Source organism: Hypanus sabinus, chromosome 3, assembly GCF_030144855.1.
Source record: "Hypanus sabinus isolate sHypSab1 chromosome 3, sHypSab1.hap1, whole genome shotgun sequence".
In the NCBI taxonomy this organism is placed as follows: domain Eukaryota; kingdom Metazoa; phylum Chordata; class Chondrichthyes; order Myliobatiformes; family Dasyatidae; genus Hypanus; species Hypanus sabinus.
The window spans coordinates 189630346-189652345 of NC_082708.1; the positions used below are offsets into that span (position 1 = coordinate 189630346).

General features: G+C 50.0%; 1 protein-coding gene across 1 annotated transcript in view; it reads left to right on the plus strand.

The window, feature by feature from the left end:
- Positions 1-3730: 3730 nt before the first annotated feature.
- Positions 3731-22000, plus strand: part of LOC132391989 (shootin-1-like) — a 112247-nt gene continuing 93977 nt past the window's right edge. The window contains exons 1-2 of the mRNA XM_059965854.1: positions 3731-4223; positions 15662-15714. Of these exons, the coding sequence (XP_059821837.1) occupies positions 4148-4223; positions 15662-15714 (129 nt within the window). The 5' untranslated portion in view covers positions 3731-4147. The remainder of the gene's footprint in view (positions 4224-15661; positions 15715-22000) is intronic.

A 22000-nucleotide genomic window follows, 5' to 3' on the forward strand; every position in this document is an offset into this window, starting at 1 on the left:
TTCTCTTCGGAGAGGTGGTGGATGAGAGCTGACTTGTGTAAGATGATTAGAGGCAAAGAACAAGTGGATAGCCGGATACTTTTGATCAGGGTGGAAATGACTAACACAAGGGCCATAATTTTAAGGTGATTGGAGGGAAGTATAGGGAAAGTTTTTAACACAGTGTGGTGGTGGGTGCGTGGACCAGCCTGCCAGAGGTGGGAGGTAGAGCAGAACTATTTAAGAGACCCTTAGACAGACACACAGATTGTAAAAAACTGAACAGCTACGTGGGAGGAAAGGATGAGGTTGATCTTGGAGTAGGCTGAAAGGCTGTTCTATGTTCAAGATGCTGGAATCCGGAGCAGTGAGCAACCTGCTAGAGAAACCAGCAGGTCAAGCAGCACCTGTGGGGGGAGAGGAATTGTTGATGATTCAGGCTGGACTGAGAAGGGTGGGGGGTGTTTAGTACAGAGGGGAGGGGGTTTGGTCAGTATAGAGAGGGGAGGGGTGTTTGGTTGGTATAGAGAGCAGAGGGGGTTTGGTCAGCATGGGGGGTGTTTGGTCAGTATAGAAAGGGGATGGGTTTGGTCAGTATGGGGGTGTTGGTCAGTATAGAAAGGGGAGGGGTTTGGTCAGTATGGGGGTGTTGGTCAGTGTAGAAAGGGGAGAGGGTTTGGTCAGTATAGAGAGGGGAAGGGGTGTTTGGTTGGTATAGAGAGGGGAGGGGGTTTGGTCAGCATGGGGGTGTTTGGTCAGTATAGAAAGGGGAGGGGTTTGGTCAGTATGGGGGTGTTGGTCGGTGTAGAAAGGGGACAGGGTTTGGTCAGTATAGAGAGGGGAGGGGGTGTTTGGTTGGTATAGAGAGGGGAGGGGGTTTGGCCAGCATGGGGGTGTTTGGTCAGTATAGAAAGGGGAGGGGTTTGGTCAGTATGGGGGTGTTGGTCAGTGTAGAAAGGGGTGAGGGTTTGGTCAGTATAGAGAGGGGAGGGGGTGTTTGGTTGGTATAGAGAGCAGAGGGGGTTTGGTCAGCATGGGGCGTGTTTGGTCAGTATGGAGAGATGAGGGGTGTTGGTCAATATAGAAAAGGGCGATGGGAGGGGGTGTTCAATATAGAGATGGGAGAGGGGTGGTTGGTATAGAGATGGGAGGGGGTGGTCAGTATAGAGATGGGAGAGGGGTGGTTGGTATAGAGATGGGAGAGGGGTGGTTGGTATAGAGATGGGAGAGGGGTGGTTGGTATAGAGCTAGTTGAGGGAGGGTTTGGTAGAGATGGGAGAGGGGTGGTTGGTATAGAGCTAGTTGAGGGAGGGTTTGGTAGAGATGGGAGAGGGGTGGTTGGTATAGAGCTAGTTGAGGGAGGGTTTGGTAGAGATGGGAGAGGGGTGGTTGGTATAGAGCTAGTTGAGGGAGAGTTTGGTAGAGATGGGAGAAGGGTAGTTGGTATAGAGATGGGAGAGGGGTGGTCGGTATAGAGCTAGTTGAGGGAGGGTTTGGTAGAGATGGGAGAGGGGTGGTTGATATAGAGCTAGTTGAGGGAGGGTTTGGTAGAGATGGGAGAGGGGTGGTTGGTATAGAGATGGGAGCGGGGTGGTTGGTATAGAGCTAGTTGAGGGAGGGTTTGGTAGAGATGGGAGAGGGGTGGTTGGTATAGAGCTAGTTGAGGGAGGGTTTGGTAGAGATGGGAGAGGGGTGGTTGGTATAGAGATGGGAGCAGGGTGGTTGGTATAGAGCTAGTTGAGGGAGGGTTTGGTAGAGATGGGAGAGGGGTGGTTGGTATAGAGCTAGTTGAGGGAGGGTTTGGTAGAGATGGGAGAGGGGTGGTTGGTATAGAGCTAGTTGAGGGAGGGTTTGGTAGAGATGGGAGAGGGGTGGTTGGTATAGAGCTAGTTGAGGGAGGGTTTGGTAGAGATGGGAGAGGGGTGGTTGGTATAGAGCTAGTTGAGGGAGGGTTTGGTAGAGATGGGAGAGGGGTGGTTGGTATAGAGCTAGTTGAGGGAGGGTTTGGTAGAGATGGGAGAGGGGTGGTTGGTATAGAGCTAGTTGAGGGAGGGTTTGGTAGAGATGGGAGAGGGGTGGTTGGTATAGAGATGGGAGAGGGGTGGTTGGTATAGAGATGGGAGAGGGGTGGTTGGTATAGAGATGGGAGAGGGGTGGTTGGTATAGAGATGGGAGAGGGGTGGTTGGTATAGAGCTAGTTGAGGGAGGGTTTGGTAGAGATGGGAGAGGGGTGGTCAGTATAGAGATGGGAGAGGGGTGGTTGGTATAGAGCTAGTTGAGGGAGGGTTTGGTAGAGATGGGAGAGGGGTGGTCAGTATAGAGATGGGAGAGGGGTGGTTGGTATAGAGATGGGAGAGGGGTGGTTGGTATAGAGCTAGTTGAGGGAGGGTTTGGTAGAGATGGGAGAGGGGTGGTCAGTATAGAGATGGGAGAGGGGTGGTTGGTATAGAGATGGGAGAGGGGTGGTTGGTATAGAGCTAGTTGAGGGAGGGTTTGGTAGAGATGGGAGAGGGGTGGTTGGTATAGAGATGGGAGAGGGGTGGTTGGTATAGAGAGAGAAGAAGGGGAACAAAAGGGCAGAGATGAATGGTGAACCAGCAGTTCAGGGCGGGGGAATGGGGAAGATGAAGAATAATTGCTGGAACAGGCAGTGTGGGAAAGGGGTGAAATTAGTCTCAAAGCACAGAAGCCCTTTTGACCAACTGCTCATATTGAATAAATTGCCAACTTCAGCCACACCCAGTTCCCTGCATTTGCCCTATATCTCTCTACCAGGACTTCTCAAACTGGGGTCCATGGACTGCTCAGTTAGTGGTCAGGATCCATGGCATTAAAAAGATAGGGAACCCCTGCTCTAAACCTTTGCTATCCACATACCTGTCTAAATGTCTTTTTAAATGTGGTTTATGTCCCTGCCACAACCACTTCCTCTGGCAACTCGTTCCATATAGCATATGTACTGGTCCTCAATCCTCCCACTTAAACCTGTGCCCTCTAGCCCTGAGGAAAAGGTGTGCGAGCATTCACCTGATGTATGCCCCTTTAGAACAGAGATGAGGAGGAATTTCTTTAGTCAGAGGGTGCTGTATCTGATGAATTTGTTGCCACAGCCAGCTGTGCAGGTATATTTAAAGCAGAGGTCTGTAAGTTCTTGATTAGTCTGGGCGTGTCATTGTTACAAAAATGAACAAAGAGTGCAGAAGAGGAACAGGAGGTAGAGTTCATGGGCTCACGGACCAATCAGAAATCCGGTGATGGAGGGGAAGAAACTTCCTGAATCGTTGAGTATGTTCCTTTAGGCTCCTGTACCTCCTCCCTGCTGGTGACAATGAGAAGTGGGCATGTCCCAGAAGGTGAGGTCATTGGTCACCACTTCAGCTGGGCATCAAGAGGCGGGTCGTTCAGCGAGGGCAGCTGGCGATGTCAGCGGGTGAAGAGGGGTATCGGAGCTTCCCGAACGGGGGATGCCTCCCATATTGGAAGAGACAGCTTCCAGCAAGGGAAAAGAACATCCCCACAGTAGTAAAGGAACTTTCCACACAGGAGGAACAGAACCGACTGTGTCCCATTTCCACAAAGACCATGGTTTGGATAAAACTAAACTTCTCACTCATGGCTAGTTGGATCTCAGTTCGATTGTGAGCAGGTCTTTCCCTCTCTCCCCTCCTTCTTTCTCCCCACTCTCCCCTCCCTCCCCTCCTTCCTTCCCTCCCCTCCCCTCCCCTCCTTCCTTCCCTCCCCTCCTTCCTTCCCTCCCCCCTCTTCTCCTTCCCTCCCTCCCCTCCCTCTCTCCTACTGCCTCCCTCTCTGCCTCCTTCTTTCCTATCCCCTCTCTCTGTGATACGTTTCTCGCTATTTGACTTTTTATTCTGTTTTCTTTCTATATATCCCTCGCTCTCCGAGCACACTCTGTCCCCTTCCGTCTATCCCGGTCTCTCACTCTCTCTGTCTCCCTGCACCTTTCTATCTCCCCTTTTGTCTTGTCCCCTCTCGTTCGTCCTTCCCCTTCACCCCACTATCTTTCTCTCTCCCTCGCTGCCCCTTCACCTCTTCCCTCCCCCATGGTTCTTTAATATAACCGCTGTATTTGCATTTTCCTGCTTTCACTTCCCTCTGTTCCGGGAGCCGAGCTGTAGCCGGGGGCAGCCTCTCCAAGTTCGAGCTGGAGATGTCCGCCGACTGCACGGAGCGGCGCCCTGCCTTGGGCTGGGGTTGGCGCGACCCCGACCCTGCGCCACACTCAGGTACCCGGAGCGGGCAGCCGGGGAGGGGCGATAGGCGCCGGCCGCTGGGACGTGGAGTCTGGGCTACCGGCGGGGTGAGCGGTCGTCTCCTGTGGGTGGCTCTGAGATTCGGGGGGACGGGGGGTGGGGGCAGTTGCAGAACTTGTGGGTTGGGATGGGGGTCGCTGGCTGCGTCCTGCCAGCTGTTACGTTGGCGGGTGTGCTCAGAGATTTCCAGAAACCTTGGCAAATTAGTCGAGTAGTCCCTCCGTGTCTCTCAAAGAGAGCAAAATATAAAATTTACATTGTCACATGAATATTGAAACATCAAAACAGTGAAACGAGTCAACGCCTAAGTGTCGCCACGATTCCAGCCCAAAATTAGCGCGTCCGCGTCTCATTAACCCTATCCCGTAGGTCTTTGGACTGTGGGAGGAAACCTGAGCACCCGGAGGAAACCCACGTGGTGACATGTACAAACTCCTTGACCCCAGTCTCTGGCGCTGTAAAGGGTTGCGCTAACCTCTCTGCTGTCGGAGTTACCCGTTACACACGGTTCCAGGGACAGCTGGGAGAATCGGCTGTGTTCTCCCTGCAGCAGAGGAGGTTACGGGGGCGGTGGGGGGGGGGGGGGGGATGATTGAAGTATATAAAATCCTCAGAGATCACCGTTTATCATTGTCGCAACTACTGAGATACAGTGAAAAGCTTTTCTTATAAACTTCATACAATTCAGATCATTGCACAGAACATTGAGGGAGAACAAGGTAAAGCAATAACAGAATTCAGAATCAGGTGTAACAGTGACAAGAAGATGCAGTGGCTGTAAACAAGATCATCACTGAGGATGTTCTGCTAAGGGGTTGTCTATGGTGGGTTCTCAGATGGTCCAGGATACACATAACCCGGATGTTAGTGTGGATTCCCTTAAAGTGGAATGCCTGTGGGTGACTTTGTTTAACAGATCAGGGTCAGGGTCCAGTGGCATGAAATGCAAGGTGACTGGGACTCTGCAACCCGCAGCCTTCCTCCACCTTGTAATGCGTCATCATCTTCTGTCAGCACTACTGCTGAGGTCTTGGTTGAATCGTTCTTTGTGTGGAACCTCTCCCCTGACCTTCCGACCATGGGTGACCCTCCGAGGAGTTGAGCTCCAGACGGCATTGGGTTTGGGATCTCAATCCTCTCCAGCACAACAAGGAGATGGTGCAATGAATCTGGGGCATTCATTGTCATGGACAGCGGTGCAAGCCAAGTCATTGAGGGCAGTATATTTAAAACAGAGGTCGATAGGTTATTGATTAGTCAGGGCATCAAAGGTTATAAGGTGAAGGCAGCAGAATGAGTTTGAGAGGGAAAATAAACCAGCCATGATGGGATGGTGGGACAGACTCGATGGGCCAAATGGCCTAATTCTGCTCCTATGTCTTCCGGTCTTTTGATACCAGCAATTATTGACTCCACTGACCAGATTGTTCACAAACATCAAAACTTCCCCTGGATTTAGCAACTGCTTGCTCAATGGAAAACTGAAAGGATGATCATGCTGTGTGAAGAGACGTTACAGAACATTCACTTACCGCCAAGTACAGCGTCCGCTGGGGGAGGTTACAGAATCCGAGATCGGAGAGAAATCACTGAACATGTGGGAATGCAGATTTGCTAAATCATTTCTTTAGAATTGATAAAATGCTTTTGAGGAAGTGACTAAGTGCAAATCTGTAACAGAAGGGATCGCTGGTCAAAGTGAAAGTCTGTGGGATTGAAAACAGTTTTACTTTGATGTTCTGGAATGAGTTAGAAATGGTAAATACAGAAACACATAGAAGTGGGACCTTGGAAGGCGAGTAGACAGTTCCCACAACCTCTACTCCCCGTTACACCGTTGGTGTTTACGGCAGCAGTGAAGGTCCTCCATCTCTGGTGATGTCCTGGGCTTCCTTCATCAGGTCAATAGCTTCCTCTCGGTCTGCACTGTCGGTCGTGCAAGTTCCGAGTGGGGGGGTCTTTGGGGTTCTAATGTTTAACTGTCATTCACTCTTTAGGGTGTTCTTCTGTTTTCATGGATGGTTGCGAAGAAAAAGAATTTCAGGATGTATATTGCATACGTTTCTCTGACATTAGGTCTCTATTCATTGGAGCGTAGAAGGTTGAGGGGGGATTTGATTGAGGTATTTAAAATTTTGAGAGGGATAGATAGAGTTGACGTGAACAGGCTGATTCCATTGAGAGTAGGGGAGATTCAAACGAGAGGACATGATTTGAGAGTTAAGGGGCAGAAGTTTAAGGGAAACACGAGGGGTATTTCTTTACTCAGAGAGTGATAGCTGTGTGGAATGAGCTTCCTGTAGAAGTAGTAGAGGCCAGTTCAGTTGTGTCATTTAAGGTAAAATTGGATAGGTATATGGACAGGAAAGGAGTGGAGGGTTATGGGCTGAGTGCGGGTAGGTGGGACTAGGTGAGATTAAGAGTTCGGCACGGACTGGGAGGGCCGAGATGGCCTGTTTCCGTGCTGTGATTGTTATATGGTTATTAAGTGTACCTTTGAGAGCCAGGAATACCGTCACACTCAGATGTAGGAGGATGCTTCACTGCTGTTTTACCAGCCAGGGTTGCTAGTACTGAGCTGAACCCCGAACCTGGAGGACCGGTGGGCCACTCTTAGTCTGACCTCTACCCTTTGACCTCTTTTGCATACCAAGAGCCAAAGCATAAAGTCCTGACTCCAGCCAGCGTAGCTCTCCGGGTCATTGAGGCACGCGAGCCTCCAAACCCAACGACAAGGTTATGGTCCTTTTGTTGGTCCCAAAACCAAGGGACATTTTCAAGGACTCTTCATCTCATATTCTTCATATTTACTGCTTATTTATTTATTTTTATTATTTTGGTTCTTTTTCTTTGTGTATCTGCACAATTTGTTGTCTTGTGCACACTGGTTGTCCATCTTGTGTGAGATTTTTCATTGATTCCATTGTGTTTCTTTGTATTTACTGTGGATGTCTGCAGGAAGGCGAACCTCAGGGTTGTATATGATGACATAGTCAAGATTGTTCAAAGTCACTTCCTGTTCACAAGTGTCAGGTGAATGAAAAAGTTGTTACTCCAGATCCACAGCAGCACAAAAAACACAAGATAAAGAACACAATAATTAAAAAAACAATAAATATAAATCGTATAAGATAACTTGTATACATAGATTGATTGTAGTACATAAAGTGGTGGCAGACTGTACATAAGGTGGCTGACGGGAAATAATAAAGTAGTGCTGGAGTTAGTGTTGAGCAGCCTGACTGCTTGGGTGATGTTTTAAGTCTGACAGTCCTGGTGTGGATGCTACTTAGCTTCCTCCCTGGTGGGAGGGGGACAAACAGTCCATGAGCAGGGTGGGTGGGATCCTTCATGATGTTACTGGCTCTTTTCTGGAACCTGTCTGTATGTATGCCCTTGATAGTGGGTAGGAAGGTGCCAGTGATGGATTGGGCAGTTTTGACCACCCATTTTAGAGCCTTCCTGTCTGCTGCAGTACAGTTTCTGTACCAAGCAGTGATGCAGCATTGCAGGATGACATGCATGTACTTTGATAATAAATTTACTTTCAACTTTGAAAGAGGAGACGGGCAGATGGGGTGGTGAAGAGGCCATTGGGCACGCTGGCCCTCATCAGTCAGGGAACTGAGTACAGAAGCTGAGAGCTTGGGATGCAGTGGTAGAGGATGCTGGTGAGGACACACTCAGAGTATTACATTGTGTTTGGTCATCCTGCTATAGGAAAGATATTGTCAAACTGGAAAGAGTTCAAGACAGATTTACAAGTGTAACCTGCTGTAAGGTTTCACTGCTAATGTAATGGCCTCTCTGTAATGTTCCTCTGCTGAGGTAATGGTTTCTCTGTAGCAGCAGTGTTTGGGTTATGACTAGAGGTAACTGGGCATGTTAGCCAATGAGTGGGATGTTCTTTCTTGTGTGTTTGGGAGAGGGGTTTTGTGGTCTTTTGCCGGGGAGAGATGAGGAGAGAAGACCCAAATGGAGAGAGTTGGTAGACCGCCAGACGGAGTGCACCTGGAGCAAGGGTCTGAAGCTCAGTGAAGATCGGAGGAGGTTGATGGACGAACAGCCTTATCAGTGAGCTCGAACGTTTGTGCATTAGACAGTTTCATGAGAATGAGTCCTTTCTTTTGTTTACTAACCATATTGTTAAATTAAGGATTATAAAGCTCAGTTGCTTAATTGCATATTGTGTACTGTTTGTTATTTTGTGGTGCTGGTTTGTAACAGAGGACACACCATGCAGCATCCACACAAACAGAATTTCCAAAGTTTGGCCAGGCCAAGGGCCATCTTCCCCTAGTTTAGGCCACTAGCCGAACTGAGAGTTACGTAAGGATGCTGCCAAAAATTGAGGGAGTGAATTGTAAAGTGAGGTTGGACAGGGTAGGATTCTGTTTCTTAGAGTGAAACAGAATGAGGGATGATCTTATAGAGGGATAAAATCATGAGGGGCAGAGATAGGGGAATACACTCATACTATACGGGCCTCACTTGGAGTATTGTGAGCAGTTTTGGGCCCCTTATCTTAGACAGGATGTGCTGAAACTGGAGAGGGTTCAAAGGAGGTTCACAAAAATGATTCCCGGATTGAATGGTTTGTCATGTGAAGAGCTTTTGATGGTTCTAGCCTGTATTTACTAGAATTCAGAAGAATGAGGGGTGTCCTAATTGAAACCTATTGATTGGTGAAAGGCCTCGTCCGAGTGAACGTGGAGAGGATATTTCCCATAGTGGGAAAGTCTAGGATCAGAGGGACATCCTTTTAAAATGGAGATGAGGAATTTCTTTAGCCAGAGAGTAGTCTATCTGTGGAATTCTTTGACACAGACAGCTATGGAGGCCAAGTCTTTATGTATCTTAAAGGCAGAGGTCGATTGATTTTTGATTGGCCAGTGCATGAGGGGATATGGGGAAAAGGCAGGAGATTGGGGCTGAGAGGGAAATGGATCAGCCATGATAAAATGACAGAGCAGACTCGATGGGCCAAATGGCCTAATTTTGCTCCTGTATCTTGTGGTCTTAAGGAGGTGGAAGGGTGGGTTAGACATGAAGGTTGGTGGTATTGAGGATACAAGGTTGCTGAGGGTTATAGCAGGATATTTAAAGGACACAGAGCTGGGCTGAGAAGTAGCAGATGGGGTTCAACCCAGAAAAATTTGAAGAGTTTCAGTTTGGAAGGTGGAATTTGAAGGCAGAGTACTGGGATAATGCAGGATTCTCTGCAGTCTGGAGAAAGAGAGGGATCTCAGGGTCCAAATCCACAGATCACTCAAAGTTGCCTCACAAGTTGATAAGGTTGTTAAGAAGACTTACAGTGTGTCGGACTTCATTTATCGGGTCTCGAGTTCGGGAGCCACGAGGTAATGTTGCAGTTCTATAAAGCCCTGGCTAGACCACACATAGAGTATCATGTTCATTTCCGGTTGTCTCATTATGTGTGTGTGTGCATCCATCGCGAGCAACATCCTTCTGAGATGTCACGACCTGTGCGTGAGTTTGATTAAAGTGAGGGATAGTTGTGCAGGTCATCACCCTCACTTTCTCGTCCTGGTCTGTCTGGATCTAGTAGCAAGGCAGGAGTCAAAACTACTGGAGATAGATCAGGATGTATGTGTCTTGCCACGCTCTTCATGCTCCAGAATGCATGCTGGGAAGCACCTTCCTGCCCGCTGAACCAGCTGGTGGTCTCTTCTGCGCGGTCTGCCAAATCCAGTCTTCACATGGTTTGGGTAGACAAGCCCGAAATCACCAAGGGTTTAAAACAAAACCTGACGGCAACTCTCGCCTGGTTTGGCCGGCTTGTCAAACCATTTGCCTGGGGTGTGGCCACTGTCGCATGCAAACAGCTTATTTGGAGCCACTGGTGAGAGCCGAGTGCCAGGTGAGGACCAAAGGTGGAAGACCTACTTCAGGAGATACGACTGGTCTTCACACCAGAGGTGCTTCCCCTCCCGGACACCCCATACACTTCTCATCTCATTATAGGAAGGATGTGCCAGCTTTAGAGAGGATGCAGGGGAGGCTTTCTAGGTTAGACAGGATGTCTTATGAGGAAAGGTTTAGTGAGCTAGGGCTTTTCTCTTTAGAGGATGATAGAGGCCTATAATATGACAAGAGGCATTGATAGAGTGGACAGCCAGAAAAAAACCTGCCAGGGTGGAATTGGCTCATACAAGAAGGCATAATTTTAAGGTGTTTGAAAAGTACAGGGGGAATACCAGAGGTCATGTTTTTAGAGGTGAGTAGGTGGTGAACAGGACATGCACCCCATTGACTATTTCAAGGATCTAGGATCAATTTGATTTGCCATATACATTAGTGGGATTTCAAAGTCGGCTTTGGTGGACTGTACGCATGAGATCCAATGGCCAGGAAGACCGCTGTGCGGAGAGGGAACCTGCGTGGCCTATCACTGTGCCCAGAGAGCAGGCCTCTGTGTTCGAGCGGTGCCACTCTCTTTCAATGATATTGGAGGACGTTACTGAAGTTCTGTGCTTATGGATTTGGGCTATGGGCTTTCTCAGTCTTATGGTTTTTATATTCTGTGTTTTTCCCCATTCTTTCTCATTCCATTTGTATGTTGGAGAAAGGGATTTGGAGGCTGATGTTCTTGTTGTATTTTGTGTGGGGGGGGGGGGCGTTTAGAGTTAAAGATCATGTTACTGTCCTTTCTCTGTGCAGGGTGGAGGTGGGTTTGCTATGTCTCTTTGAACTGACTTCCATGGTTTACTTTGTTTCATGGCTATCCGGAGAAGAGGAATCTCAGAGTTGTATATGGCACACATACTCCCATAACAGATGAACCTTTGCATTCTTGAGGCAGCACCTCAAGCAGATACCACCATTGGTGGGGAGGGAGGTGTTAAGCAGAGTTCACCACTCTCTGCAGCTTCTCGCATTCCTGCACATTTGAACTGTTGTACCAGACCATGATACAACCAGTCAGGATACTTTCAACAGTACAGTAGAAGTTTGTAAGAGTGTTTAGTGACAAGCTGAACCTTCCTAACCTTCTAAGAAAGAAATGACACTAGCACACCTTCCTTGTGATTGTATCTGTTTGCTGGGCTCAGAACAAATCATCTGAAATGTTAACCCCCAGGGAGTTAAAGCTGCTGATCCCCTAATGCAGATTGGCAGATGTTCACCCTCTTGAGAGTAGGGATAGCCCAGGAAATTCTAGACCAGTGAGTCTTAGTTCAGTGGTTGGTAAGTTGATGGAGAAGATCCTGAGAGGCAGGATTTATGAACATTTGGAGAGGCATAATATGATTAGGAATAGTCAGCATGGCTTTGTCAAGGGCAGGTCGTGCCTTATGAGCATGATTGAATTTTTTGAGGATGTGACTAAACACATTGATGAAGGTAGAGCAGTAGATGTAGTGTATATAGATTTCAGCAAGGCTTTTGACGAAGTGCCCCATGCACGGCTTATGGAGAAAGTAAGGAGGCATTGGCTCCAAGGGGGCATTGCTTTGTGGATCCAGAACTGGCTTGCCCACAGAAAACAAAAAATGGTTGTAGACAGGTCATATTCTGCATGGAGACTGGTGACCAGTGGTGTGCCTCAGGGATCTGTTCTGGGACCCTTACTCTTCGTGATTTTTATAAATGACCTGGATGAGGAAGTGGAGGGATGGGTTAGAAAACTTGCCGATGACACAAAGGTTGGGGGTGTCGTGAGTAGTGTGGCGGGCTGTCAGAGGTTACAGCGGGACATTGATAGGATGCAAAACTGGGTTGAGAAGTGGCAGATGGACCCAGATAAGTGTGAAGTGGTTCATTTTGGTAGGTTAAATATGATAGCAGAATATAGTATTAATGGTAAGACTCTTGCCAGTGTGGAAGATCAGAGGGATCTTGGGGTCCAAGACCATAGGACACTCTGATGCACCATCAATAACTCACACTGAGACGTAAGGCGAGATATCGGCTTTTATTGACTGGAAGAAGGAACCAGGAGTGAGTGACCATCATACTATGTCCTGGAGACTGAGGCCGAGCGTCAGGCCTCAGATCGCCTTTATACAGGGGCCTGTGGGAGGAGCCACAGGAGCAGTCAGCAGGGGGCATGTCCAGACAGACACACGTAGTTCACCACACACTCAAAGCTGCTACACAGGTTGACACTGTGGTTAAGAAGGTATACGATGCATTAGCCTTCATCAATTGTGGGATTGAGTTTAAGAGCCGAGAGGTAATGTTGCAGCTATATAGGACCCTGGTCAGACCCCACTTGGAGTACTGTGCTCAGTTCTGGTCACCTCACTATAGGAAGGATGTGGAAACCATAGAAAGGGTGCAGAGGAGATTTACAAGGATGTTGCCTGGATTGGGGAGCATGCCTTATGAGAATAGGTTGAGTGAACTCAGCCTTTTCTCCTTGGAGCGACGGAGGAGGAGAGGTAACCTGATAGAGATGTATAGGGTGATGAGAGGCATTGATAGTGTGGATAGTCAGAGGCTTTTTTCTAGGGCTGAAATGGCTAGCATGAGAGGGCACAGTTTTAAGGAGCTTGGGAGTAGGTACAGAGGAGATGTTGGGGGTAAGTTTTTTTATGCAGAGAGTGGTGAGTGTGTGGAATGGGCTGCCGGCAGTGTGGAGGTGGAATCGGTAGAGTCTTTTAAGAGATTCCTGGGTAGATACATGGAGCTTAGAAAAATAGAGGGCTATAAATGAAGCCTAGGTAGTTCCAAGGTAGGGACGTGTTCGGCACAGCTTTGTGGGCCGAAGGGCCTGTATTGTGCTGTAGGTTTTCTATGTTTCCCCAGCCTGAAGCCAGCAATCAGCTCTTCAGTTTTGCTGATGCTGATCAAGAGGCTGTTGTGACATCCCTCAGCCAGGTTTAGACCCCCCCCCCCCCATGGTTTAAGGTGAAGGAGTAGAAACTAAAGGGACCCGTTCTAATGAGTTTTAACAGCTAAGGAAGTGAAAGGGTAAATGTATGAGGGGTGTTAGTTGGCTCTAAGCTTGTACTCACTGGAATTCAGAAGAAGAGGGGGGTCTCATTGAAGCCAATCGAATGTTGAAAGGCCTCGATGGAGTGGATGTGGAGGGGATGCTTCCTATATTGGGGGAGTCAAGCACCTGATGGCACAGCCTCAAAATAGAGGAACATCCATTTAGAACAGAGATGAGGAGAAGTTTCTTTCACCAGAGTGTGGTGAATCTGTGGAATTCATTGCCATGGACACCTGTGAAGGCCACGTGGATATATTTAAAGTGGAGGTGGATCACCCATGAGTAAGGGTGTCAAAGGGAGAATGCAGGAGAGTAGGGTTGAGAGGGATAGTAAATCAGGCATGATAGAATGGTGGAAAAGACTCAATTCACTGAAAGGCCTAATTCTGATCCTATGTCTAATGATTTTATAACACCAGACGATGCACGCAGAAACCTGTGAAGGTGGGCGGGACATGTTGGTAAAACATTGAAGGAAAACCAGGCTGGTTCCTTGGTTTTACACACAAAGGGATTCACAGTTGGAACTCTCCGCAGCCTGTTGGGATCCTGTACATTGGATCTTCCTTGCTACATAGTGATGCAACCAGTCAGAATGCTCCATACACCTGTAGAAATGTGCCAGTCTTCAGTGAAACAAATCTTCAGACTCCCAGTGAAGTAGTCGCTGTCATGCCTTCTTTGTAATTGCATCAATATATTGGGCCCAAAATAGACCCTCAGAGATGTTGACGCCCAGGAACTTGAAGCTGCTCACGCTGCTGATCCCTCGTTAAGGACTGGTGTGTGTTGTCCTGACTTCCCCTTTCTGAAGTGTACAATCAATTCCTTGTACCCACTCCTAACACATACCCATCGTACGCTGTTGGAAAAGGCTTCCCCCTCACAGAAATGTGATGAGTCAGGGGAGCCGTGTTTATTCTCAGGGCGGAGGAGATCCAATTCATTTCAAAAGTTGTGAGAAGTTGAAAGAAGAACTAAGGCATTTCTAATGTCAGGGGGTGGATGATTGAAGGGGGACTCACGGAAAAATGTGAAGGGAAAATCTGAATTATCACAGATGCTGAAATTCTGAAGCAAAGAGGGAGGAGATGGATCAGTACTGTTTCCAGTACAGTTGGTACTGCCTCCTGTGCTTGCTCCTTGGACGATAAGCTGGACTGCCTGCGGCTGATCCGTCATTGAAGCTGCTCTCCAGTGCTCACTCCCTGGAAGTCTGACCAAGCCTGAGACAAGCTGAACAAGCATGAGATGAGGTACTGATGCAGACTTGTTCTTGCAGAAATGTGGCTGCAGGACAACACCCATGTAACGTTGGCCTCCAGGCCATGCGGCTCAGAGACCTGTGCCGGTATTATTTTGTGACTGTATGTACTAGTGTTTGCACATGTGCTGTATGATGGTCTTTCTGTGTTTTACACCTTGGCCCCAGAGGAATGCTGTTTTGATTGGCTGTATTCATGGGTGTGGTTGAATGAAAATTAAACCTGAACTTGAACTTGATCAGGCAGCATCTGTGGAGAGAGGAATGGAGTTAATGCTTCAGATCGAGAAACCTGCATCAGAATTGGGCTCGAAAAAGGAGAAAGTGTAAAGTTGTAGAGAACATAGAACAGTACAAGCCCTTCGGCCCATGATGTCATGCCAACCTTTACACCTACTCCAAGTTCAATCTAACACCTCCCTCTCACGTAGCCCTCCATTTTTCAATCATCCATGTATCTGCCTCTACCACCATCCCTGGCAGTCTGTTTTACGCACCCACCACTCTCTGTGTAGAAATCTTACTTGTGACATCCCCCTATACATTTCTCCAATCAGTTTAAAATTATGTCCCCTGGTGTTAGCCATTTCTGCCCTGGGAAAAAGCTTCTGGATGTCTACTTGGTCTATGCCTCTTATCATCTTGTACACCTCTATCGTCACCTCTCATCCTCCTTCACTCCAGAGAGAAAAGCCCCAGCTCACTCAACCTGTCCTCATACGACATGATCTCTAATCCAGGCAGCATCCTGGTAAATCTCCTCTGCACCCTCTCTAAAGCTTCCACATCCTTCCTACAATGAGACGACCAGAACTGAGCATAATATTCCAAGTGTGGTCTAACCAGGGTTTAATAGAGCTACAACATTACCTCATGGCCCCTGAACTCAATCCCCTAACTAAGGAAGCTGGTGAGCGACCTGTTTAGGACAGAGGGTAAGTCTCCGAATTTGGGGGAAATTTTCAACAAAGCTGTTAATGTGCAGTTTGGTGGAAGAAGGCTTAACTCAACTTTCAAAATGAAAATAGAAAATTAGTGGGAGGGGAAAGGTTTGCAGGGAAATTTGCTAGGGAAGGAGAGGGAGACAGTGAGACTAATTAGAGACAAAGAGCTATCTTGTGCAATGGGCTGATTGTTGTCAGGCTGAGGTGAATCATTCAGGCTGTGTTCTGTTTCTCCCTGCAGTCACTGGAGAGAGTGGTGTCAGCCCAGACGATGACCAGTGGGACAGTGAGGAGGTGAGTCATACAGTAATTTAGCTTGGAAACAGGTCCTTTGGCCCAGCTTGTCCGTACTGACCAAGATGCCCTACTGAAGCTTGCCCCAACTGCCAACATTTCCTGTCCAAACATCATTTAAGCATTGTAATTGTAACCACCTCTAACACTTCCTCTTGGTCCACACATCCACCATGCTCTGCATTAAAAACACCCCCCTCAAGTCCGAGAAGATCATAGGACCTAAGAGCAGAATGAGGCCATTCGACCCATTAAGTGTGGTCCACCATTCCATCACAGCTGAGTTACTTTCCCTTTCAATCCCATTCTCTCCGTAACCACTGAGGCTCTTAATTGGCCTTTAAATGTTTCCCCCCTCACCATAAACCTGTGCCTCTGGTTTTTCACTCCCCTATCCTGGAGAAAGGAGTGTGACCATTCACCCTATCTGTGCCTCTCAAGGCTTTATAAACCTCTATGAGGGGCCCGTCAGCCTCCTTCGCTGCAGAGAGATCCTACCAGTGACCAGAAGGAAGGGAGTCAGAGCAATCAGTCGCGGTTTCAGACCGAGACTCTTCCTCAGTCCTCAGCCTGAGACGTCAACTCTTCACTCTTTCCCATAGATGTTGCCCGATCTGCTGAATCCCTCCAGTGATTACGGGTGGGGTTGGGGGGTTACAGAGAGAGTGATTACGGGTGGGGTTGGGGGGTTACAGAGAGAGTGATTACGGGTGGGGCTGGGGGTTACGGACGTGGTGATTACGGGTGGGGTTGGGGGGTTATGGACGTGGTGATTACAGGTGGGGTTGGGGGGTTACGGATGGGGTGATTACGGGTGGGGTTGGGGGTTACTGACATGGTGATTACGGGTGGGGTTGGGGGTTATGGATGGGGTGATTACGGGTGGGGTTGGGGGGTTATGGACGGGGTGATTATGGGTGGCGTTGGGGGGTTACGGGTGGGGTGATTACCGGTGGGGTTGGGGGGTTACGGACGGGGTGATTACGGGTGGGGTTGGGGGGTTACGGACGAGGTGATTACGGGTGGGGTTGGGGGGTTACGGAAGGGGTGATTATGGGTGGGGTTGGGGGTTACGGACGGGGTGATTACGGGTGGGGTTGGGGGGTTACGGACGGGGTGATTATGGGTGGGGTTGGGGGTTACGGACGTGATTACGGGTGGGGTTGGGGGTTACAGACGGGGTGATTACGGGTGGGGTTGAGGGTTACAGAGGGAGTGATTACGGGTGAGGTTGAGGGTTACAGAGGGAGTGATTACGGGTGGGGTTGGGGGTTACAGAGGGAGTGATTACGGGTGGGGTTGAGGGTTACAGAGAGTGATTACGGGTGAGGTTGAGGGTTACAGAGAGTGATTACGGGTGGGGTTGAGGGTTACAGAGGGAGTGATTACGGGTGAGGTTGAGGGTTACAGAGAGTGATTGCGGGTGGGGTTGAGGGTTACAGAGGGAGTGATTGCGGGTGAGGTTGAGGGTTACAGAGGGAGTGATTACGGGTGGGGTTGAGGGTTACAGAGGGAGTGATTACGGGTGGGGTTGGGGGTTACAGAGAGTGATTACGGGTGAGGTTGAGGGTTACAGAGAGTGATTACGGGTGGGGTTGAGGGTTACAGAGAGTGATTGCGGGTGGGGTTGAGGGTTACAGAGAGTGATTACGGGTGGGGTTGGGGGTTACAGAGAGTGATTACGGGTGGGGTTGAGGGTTACAGAGGGAGTGATTGCGGGTGGGGTTGAGGGTTACAGAGAGTGATTACGGGTGGGGTTGGGGGTTACAGAGAGTGATTACGGGTGGGGTTGAGGGTTACAGAGGGAGTGATTACGGGTGGGGTTGAGGGTTACAGAGGGAGTGATTACGGGTGAGGTTGAGAGTTACAGAGGGAGTGATTACGGGTGGGGTTGAGGGTTACAGAGGGAGTGATTACGGGTGTGGTTGAGGGTTACAGAGGGAGTGATTGCGGGTGGGGTTGAGGGTTACAGAGGGAGTGATTACGGGTGGGGTTGAGGGTTACAGAGTGAGTGATTATGGGTGTGGTTGAGGGTTACAGAGTGAGTGATTGTGGGTGGGGTTGACGGTTACAGAGGGAGTGATTACGGGTGGGGTTGAGGGTTACAGAGGGAGTGATTACAGGTGGGGTTGAGGGTTACAGAGAGAGTGATTACGGGTGAGGTTGAGGGTTACAGAGGGAGTGATTGCGGGTGAGGTTGAGGGTTACCGAGGGAGTGATTGCGGGTGGGGTTGAGGGTTACAGAGGGAGTGATTACGGGTGTGGTTGAGGGTTACAGAGTGAGTGATTGCGGGTGGGGTTGAGGGTTACAGAGGGAGTGATTACGGGTGGGGTTGAGGGTTACAGAGGGAGTGATTACGGGTGGGGTTGAGGGTTACAGAGAGTGATTACAGGTGGGGTTGAGGGTTACAGAGAGAGTGATTACGGGTGAGGTTGAGGGTTACAGAGGGAGTGATTGCGGGTGAGGTTGAGGGTTACAGAGGGAGTGATTGCGGGTGGGGTTGAGGGTTACAGAGGGAGTGATTACGGGTGGGGTTGAGGGTTACAGAGGGAGTGATTACGGGTGGGGTTGAGGGTTACAGAGAGTGATTACGGGTGGGGTTGAGGGTTACAGAGGGAGTGATTACGGGTGGGGTTGAGGGTTACAGAGGGAGTGATTACGGGTGGGGTTGGGGGTTACAGAGAGTGATTACGGGTGGGGTTGAGGGTTACAGAGTGTGATTACGGGTGGGGTTGGGGGTTACAGAGGGAGTGATTACGGGTGAGGTTTGGGAGTTACAGAGGGAGTGATTGCGGGTGAAGTTGAGGGTTACAGAGAGTGATTACGGGTGGGGTTGAGGGTTACAGAGAGTGATTACGGGAGGGGTTGGGGGTTACAGAGAGTGATTACGGGTGGGGTTGAGGGTTACAGAGGGAGTGATTACGGGTGGGGTTGAGGGTTACAGAGGGAGTGATTACGGGTGAGGTTGAGAGTTACAGAGGGAGTGATTACGGGTGGGGTTGAGGGTTACAGAGGGAGTGATTACGGGTGGGGTTGAGGGTTACAGAGGGAGTGATTACGGGTGTGGTTGAGGGTTACAGAGTGAGTGATTGCGGGTGGGGTTGAGGGTTACAGAGGGAGTGATTACGGGTGGGGTTGAGGGTTACAGAGTGAGTGATTACGGGTGTGGTTGAGGGTTACAGAGTGAGTGATTGTGGGTGGGGTTGACGATTACAGAGGGAGTGATTACGGGTGGGGTTGAGGGTTACAGAGGGAGTGATTACAGGTGGGGTTGAGGGTTACAGAGAGAGTGATTACGGGTGAGGTTGAGGGTTACAGAGGGAGTGATTGCGGGTGAGGTTGAGGGTTACAGAGGGAGTGATTGCGGGTGGGGTTGAGGGTTACAGAGGGAGTGATTACGGGTGGGGTTGAGGGTTACAGAGGGAGTGATTACGGGTGGGGTTGAGGGTTACAGAGAGTGATTACGGGTGGGGTTGAGGGTTACAGAGGGAGTGATTACGGGTGGGGTTGAGGGTTACAGAGGGAGTGATTGCGGGTGGGGTTGGGGTTTACAGAGAGTGATTACGGGTGGGGTTGAGGGTTACTGAGTGTGATTACGGGTGGGGTTGGGGGTTACAGAGGGAGTGATTACGGGTGGGGTTGAGGGTTACAGAGGGAGTGATTACAGGTGGGGTTGAGGGTTACAGAGAGAGTGATTACGGGTGAGGTTGAGGGTTACAGAGGGAGTGATTGCGGGTGAGGTTGAGGGTTACCGAGGGAGTGATTGCGGGTGGGGTTGAGGGTTACAGAGGGAGTGATTGCGGGTGTGGTTGAGGGTTACAGAGTGAGTGATTGCGGGTGGGGTTGAGGGTTACAGAGGGAGTGATTACGGGTGGGGTTGAGGGTTACAGAGGGAGTGATTACGGGTGGGGTTGAGGGTTACAGAGAGTGATTACAGGTGGGGTTGAGGGTTACAGAGAGAGTGATTACGTGTGAGGTTGAGGGTTACAGAGGGAGTGATTGCGGGTGAGGTTGAGGGTTACAGAGGGAGTGATTGCGGGTGGGGTTGAGGGTTACAGAGGGAGTGATTACGGGTGGGGTTGAGGGTTACAGAGGGAGTGATTACGGGTGGGGTTGAGGGTTACAGAGAGTGATTACGGGTGGGGTTGAGGGTTACAGAGGGAGTGATTACGGGTGGGGTTGAGGGTTACAGAGGGAGTGATTACGGGTGGGGTTGGGGGTTACAGAGAGTGATTACGGGTGGGGTTGAGGGTTACAGAGTGTGATTACGGGTGGGGTTGGGGGTTACAGAGGGAGTGATTACGGGTGAGGTTGGGAGTTACAGAGGGAGTGATTGCGGGTGAAGTTGAGGGTTACAGAGAGTGATTATGGGTGGGGTTGAGGGTTACAGAGAGTGATTACGGGTGGGGTTGGGGGTTACAGAGAGTGATTACGGGTGGGGTTGAGGGTTACAGAGGGAGTGATTACGGGTGGGGTTGAGGGTTACAGAGGGAGTGATTACGGGTGAGGTTGAGAGTTACAGAGGGAGTGATTACGGGTGGGGTTGAGGGTTACAGAGGGAGTGATTACGGGTGGGGTTGAGGGTTACAGAGGGAGTGATTACGGGTGTGGTTGAAGGTTACAGAGTGAGTGATTGCAGGTGGGGTTGAGGGTTACAGAGAGAGTGATTACGGGTGAGGTTGAGGGTTACAGAGGGAGTGATTGCGGGTGAGGTTGAGGGTTACCGAGGGAGTGATTGCGGGTGGGGTTGAGGGTTACAGAGGGAGTGATTACGGGTGTGGTTGAGGGTTACAGAGTGAGTGATTGCGGGTGGGGTTGAGGGTTACAGAGGGAGTGATTACGGGTGGGGTTGAGGGTTACAGAGGGAGTGATTACGGGTGGGGTTGAGGGTTACAGAGAGTGATTACAGGTGGGGTTGAGGGTTACAGAGAGAGTGATTACGGGTGAGGTTGAGGGTTACAGAGGGAGTGATTGCGGGTGAGGTTGAGGGTTACAGAGGGAGTGATTGCGGGTGGGGTTGAGGGTTACAGTGGGAGTGATTACGGTTGGGGTTGAGGGTTACAGAGGGAGTGATTACGGGTGGGGTTGAGGGTTACAGAGAGTGATTACGGGTGGGGTTGAGGGTTACAGAGGGAGTGATTACGGGTGGGGTTGAGGGTTACAGAGGGAGTGATTACGGGTGGGGTTGAGGGTTACAGAGGGAGTGATTACGGGTGGGGTTGAGGGTTACAGAGAGTGATTACAGGTGGGGTTGAGGGTTACAGAGAGAGTGATTACGGGTGAGGTTGAGGGTTACAGAGGGAGTGATTGCGGGTGAGGTTGAGGGTTACAGAGGGAGTGATTGCGGGTGGGGTTGAGGGTTACAGTGGGAGTGATTACGGGTGGGGTTGAGGGTTACAGAGGGAGTGATTACGGGTGGGGTTGGGGGTTACAGAGAGTGATTACGGGTGGGGTTGAGGGTTACAGAGTGTGATTACGGGTGGGGTTGGGGGTTACAGAGGGAGTGATTGCGGGTGGGGTTGAGGGTTACAGAGGGAGTGATTACGGGTGGGGTTGAGGGTTACAGAGGGAGTGATTACGGGTGGGGTTGAGGGTTACAGAGAGTAATTACGGGTGGGGTTGAGGGTTACAGAGGGAGTCATTACGGGTGGGGTTGAGGGTTACAGAGGGAGTGATTACGGGTGGGGTTGGGGGTTACAGAGAGTGATTACGGGTGGGGTTGAGGGTTACAGAGTGTGATTACGGGTGGGGTTGGGGGTTACAGAGGGAGTGATTACGGGTGAGGTTGGGAGTTACAGAGGGAGTGATTGCGGGTGAAGTTGAGGGTTACAGAGAGTGATTACGGGTGGGGTTGAGGGTTACAGAGAGTGATTACGGGTGGGGTTGGGGGTTACAGAGAGTGATTACGGGTGGGGTTGAGGGTTACAGAGGGAGTGATTACGGGTGGGGTTGAGGGTTACAGAGGGAGTGATTACGGGTGAGGTTGAGAGTTACAGAGGGAGTGATTACGGGTGGGGTTGAGGGTTACAGAGGGAGTGATTACGGGTGGGGTTGAGGGTTACAGAGGGAGTGATTACGGGTGTGGTTGAGGGTTACAGAGTGAGTGATTGCGGGTGGGGTTGAGGGTTACAGAGGGAGTGATTACGGGTGGGGTTGAGGGTTACAGAGTGAGTGATTACGGGTGTGGTTGAGGGTTACAGAGTGAGTGATTGTGGGTGGGGTTGACGATTACAGAGGGAGTGATTACGGGTGGGGTTGAGTGTTACAGAGGGAGTGATTACAGGT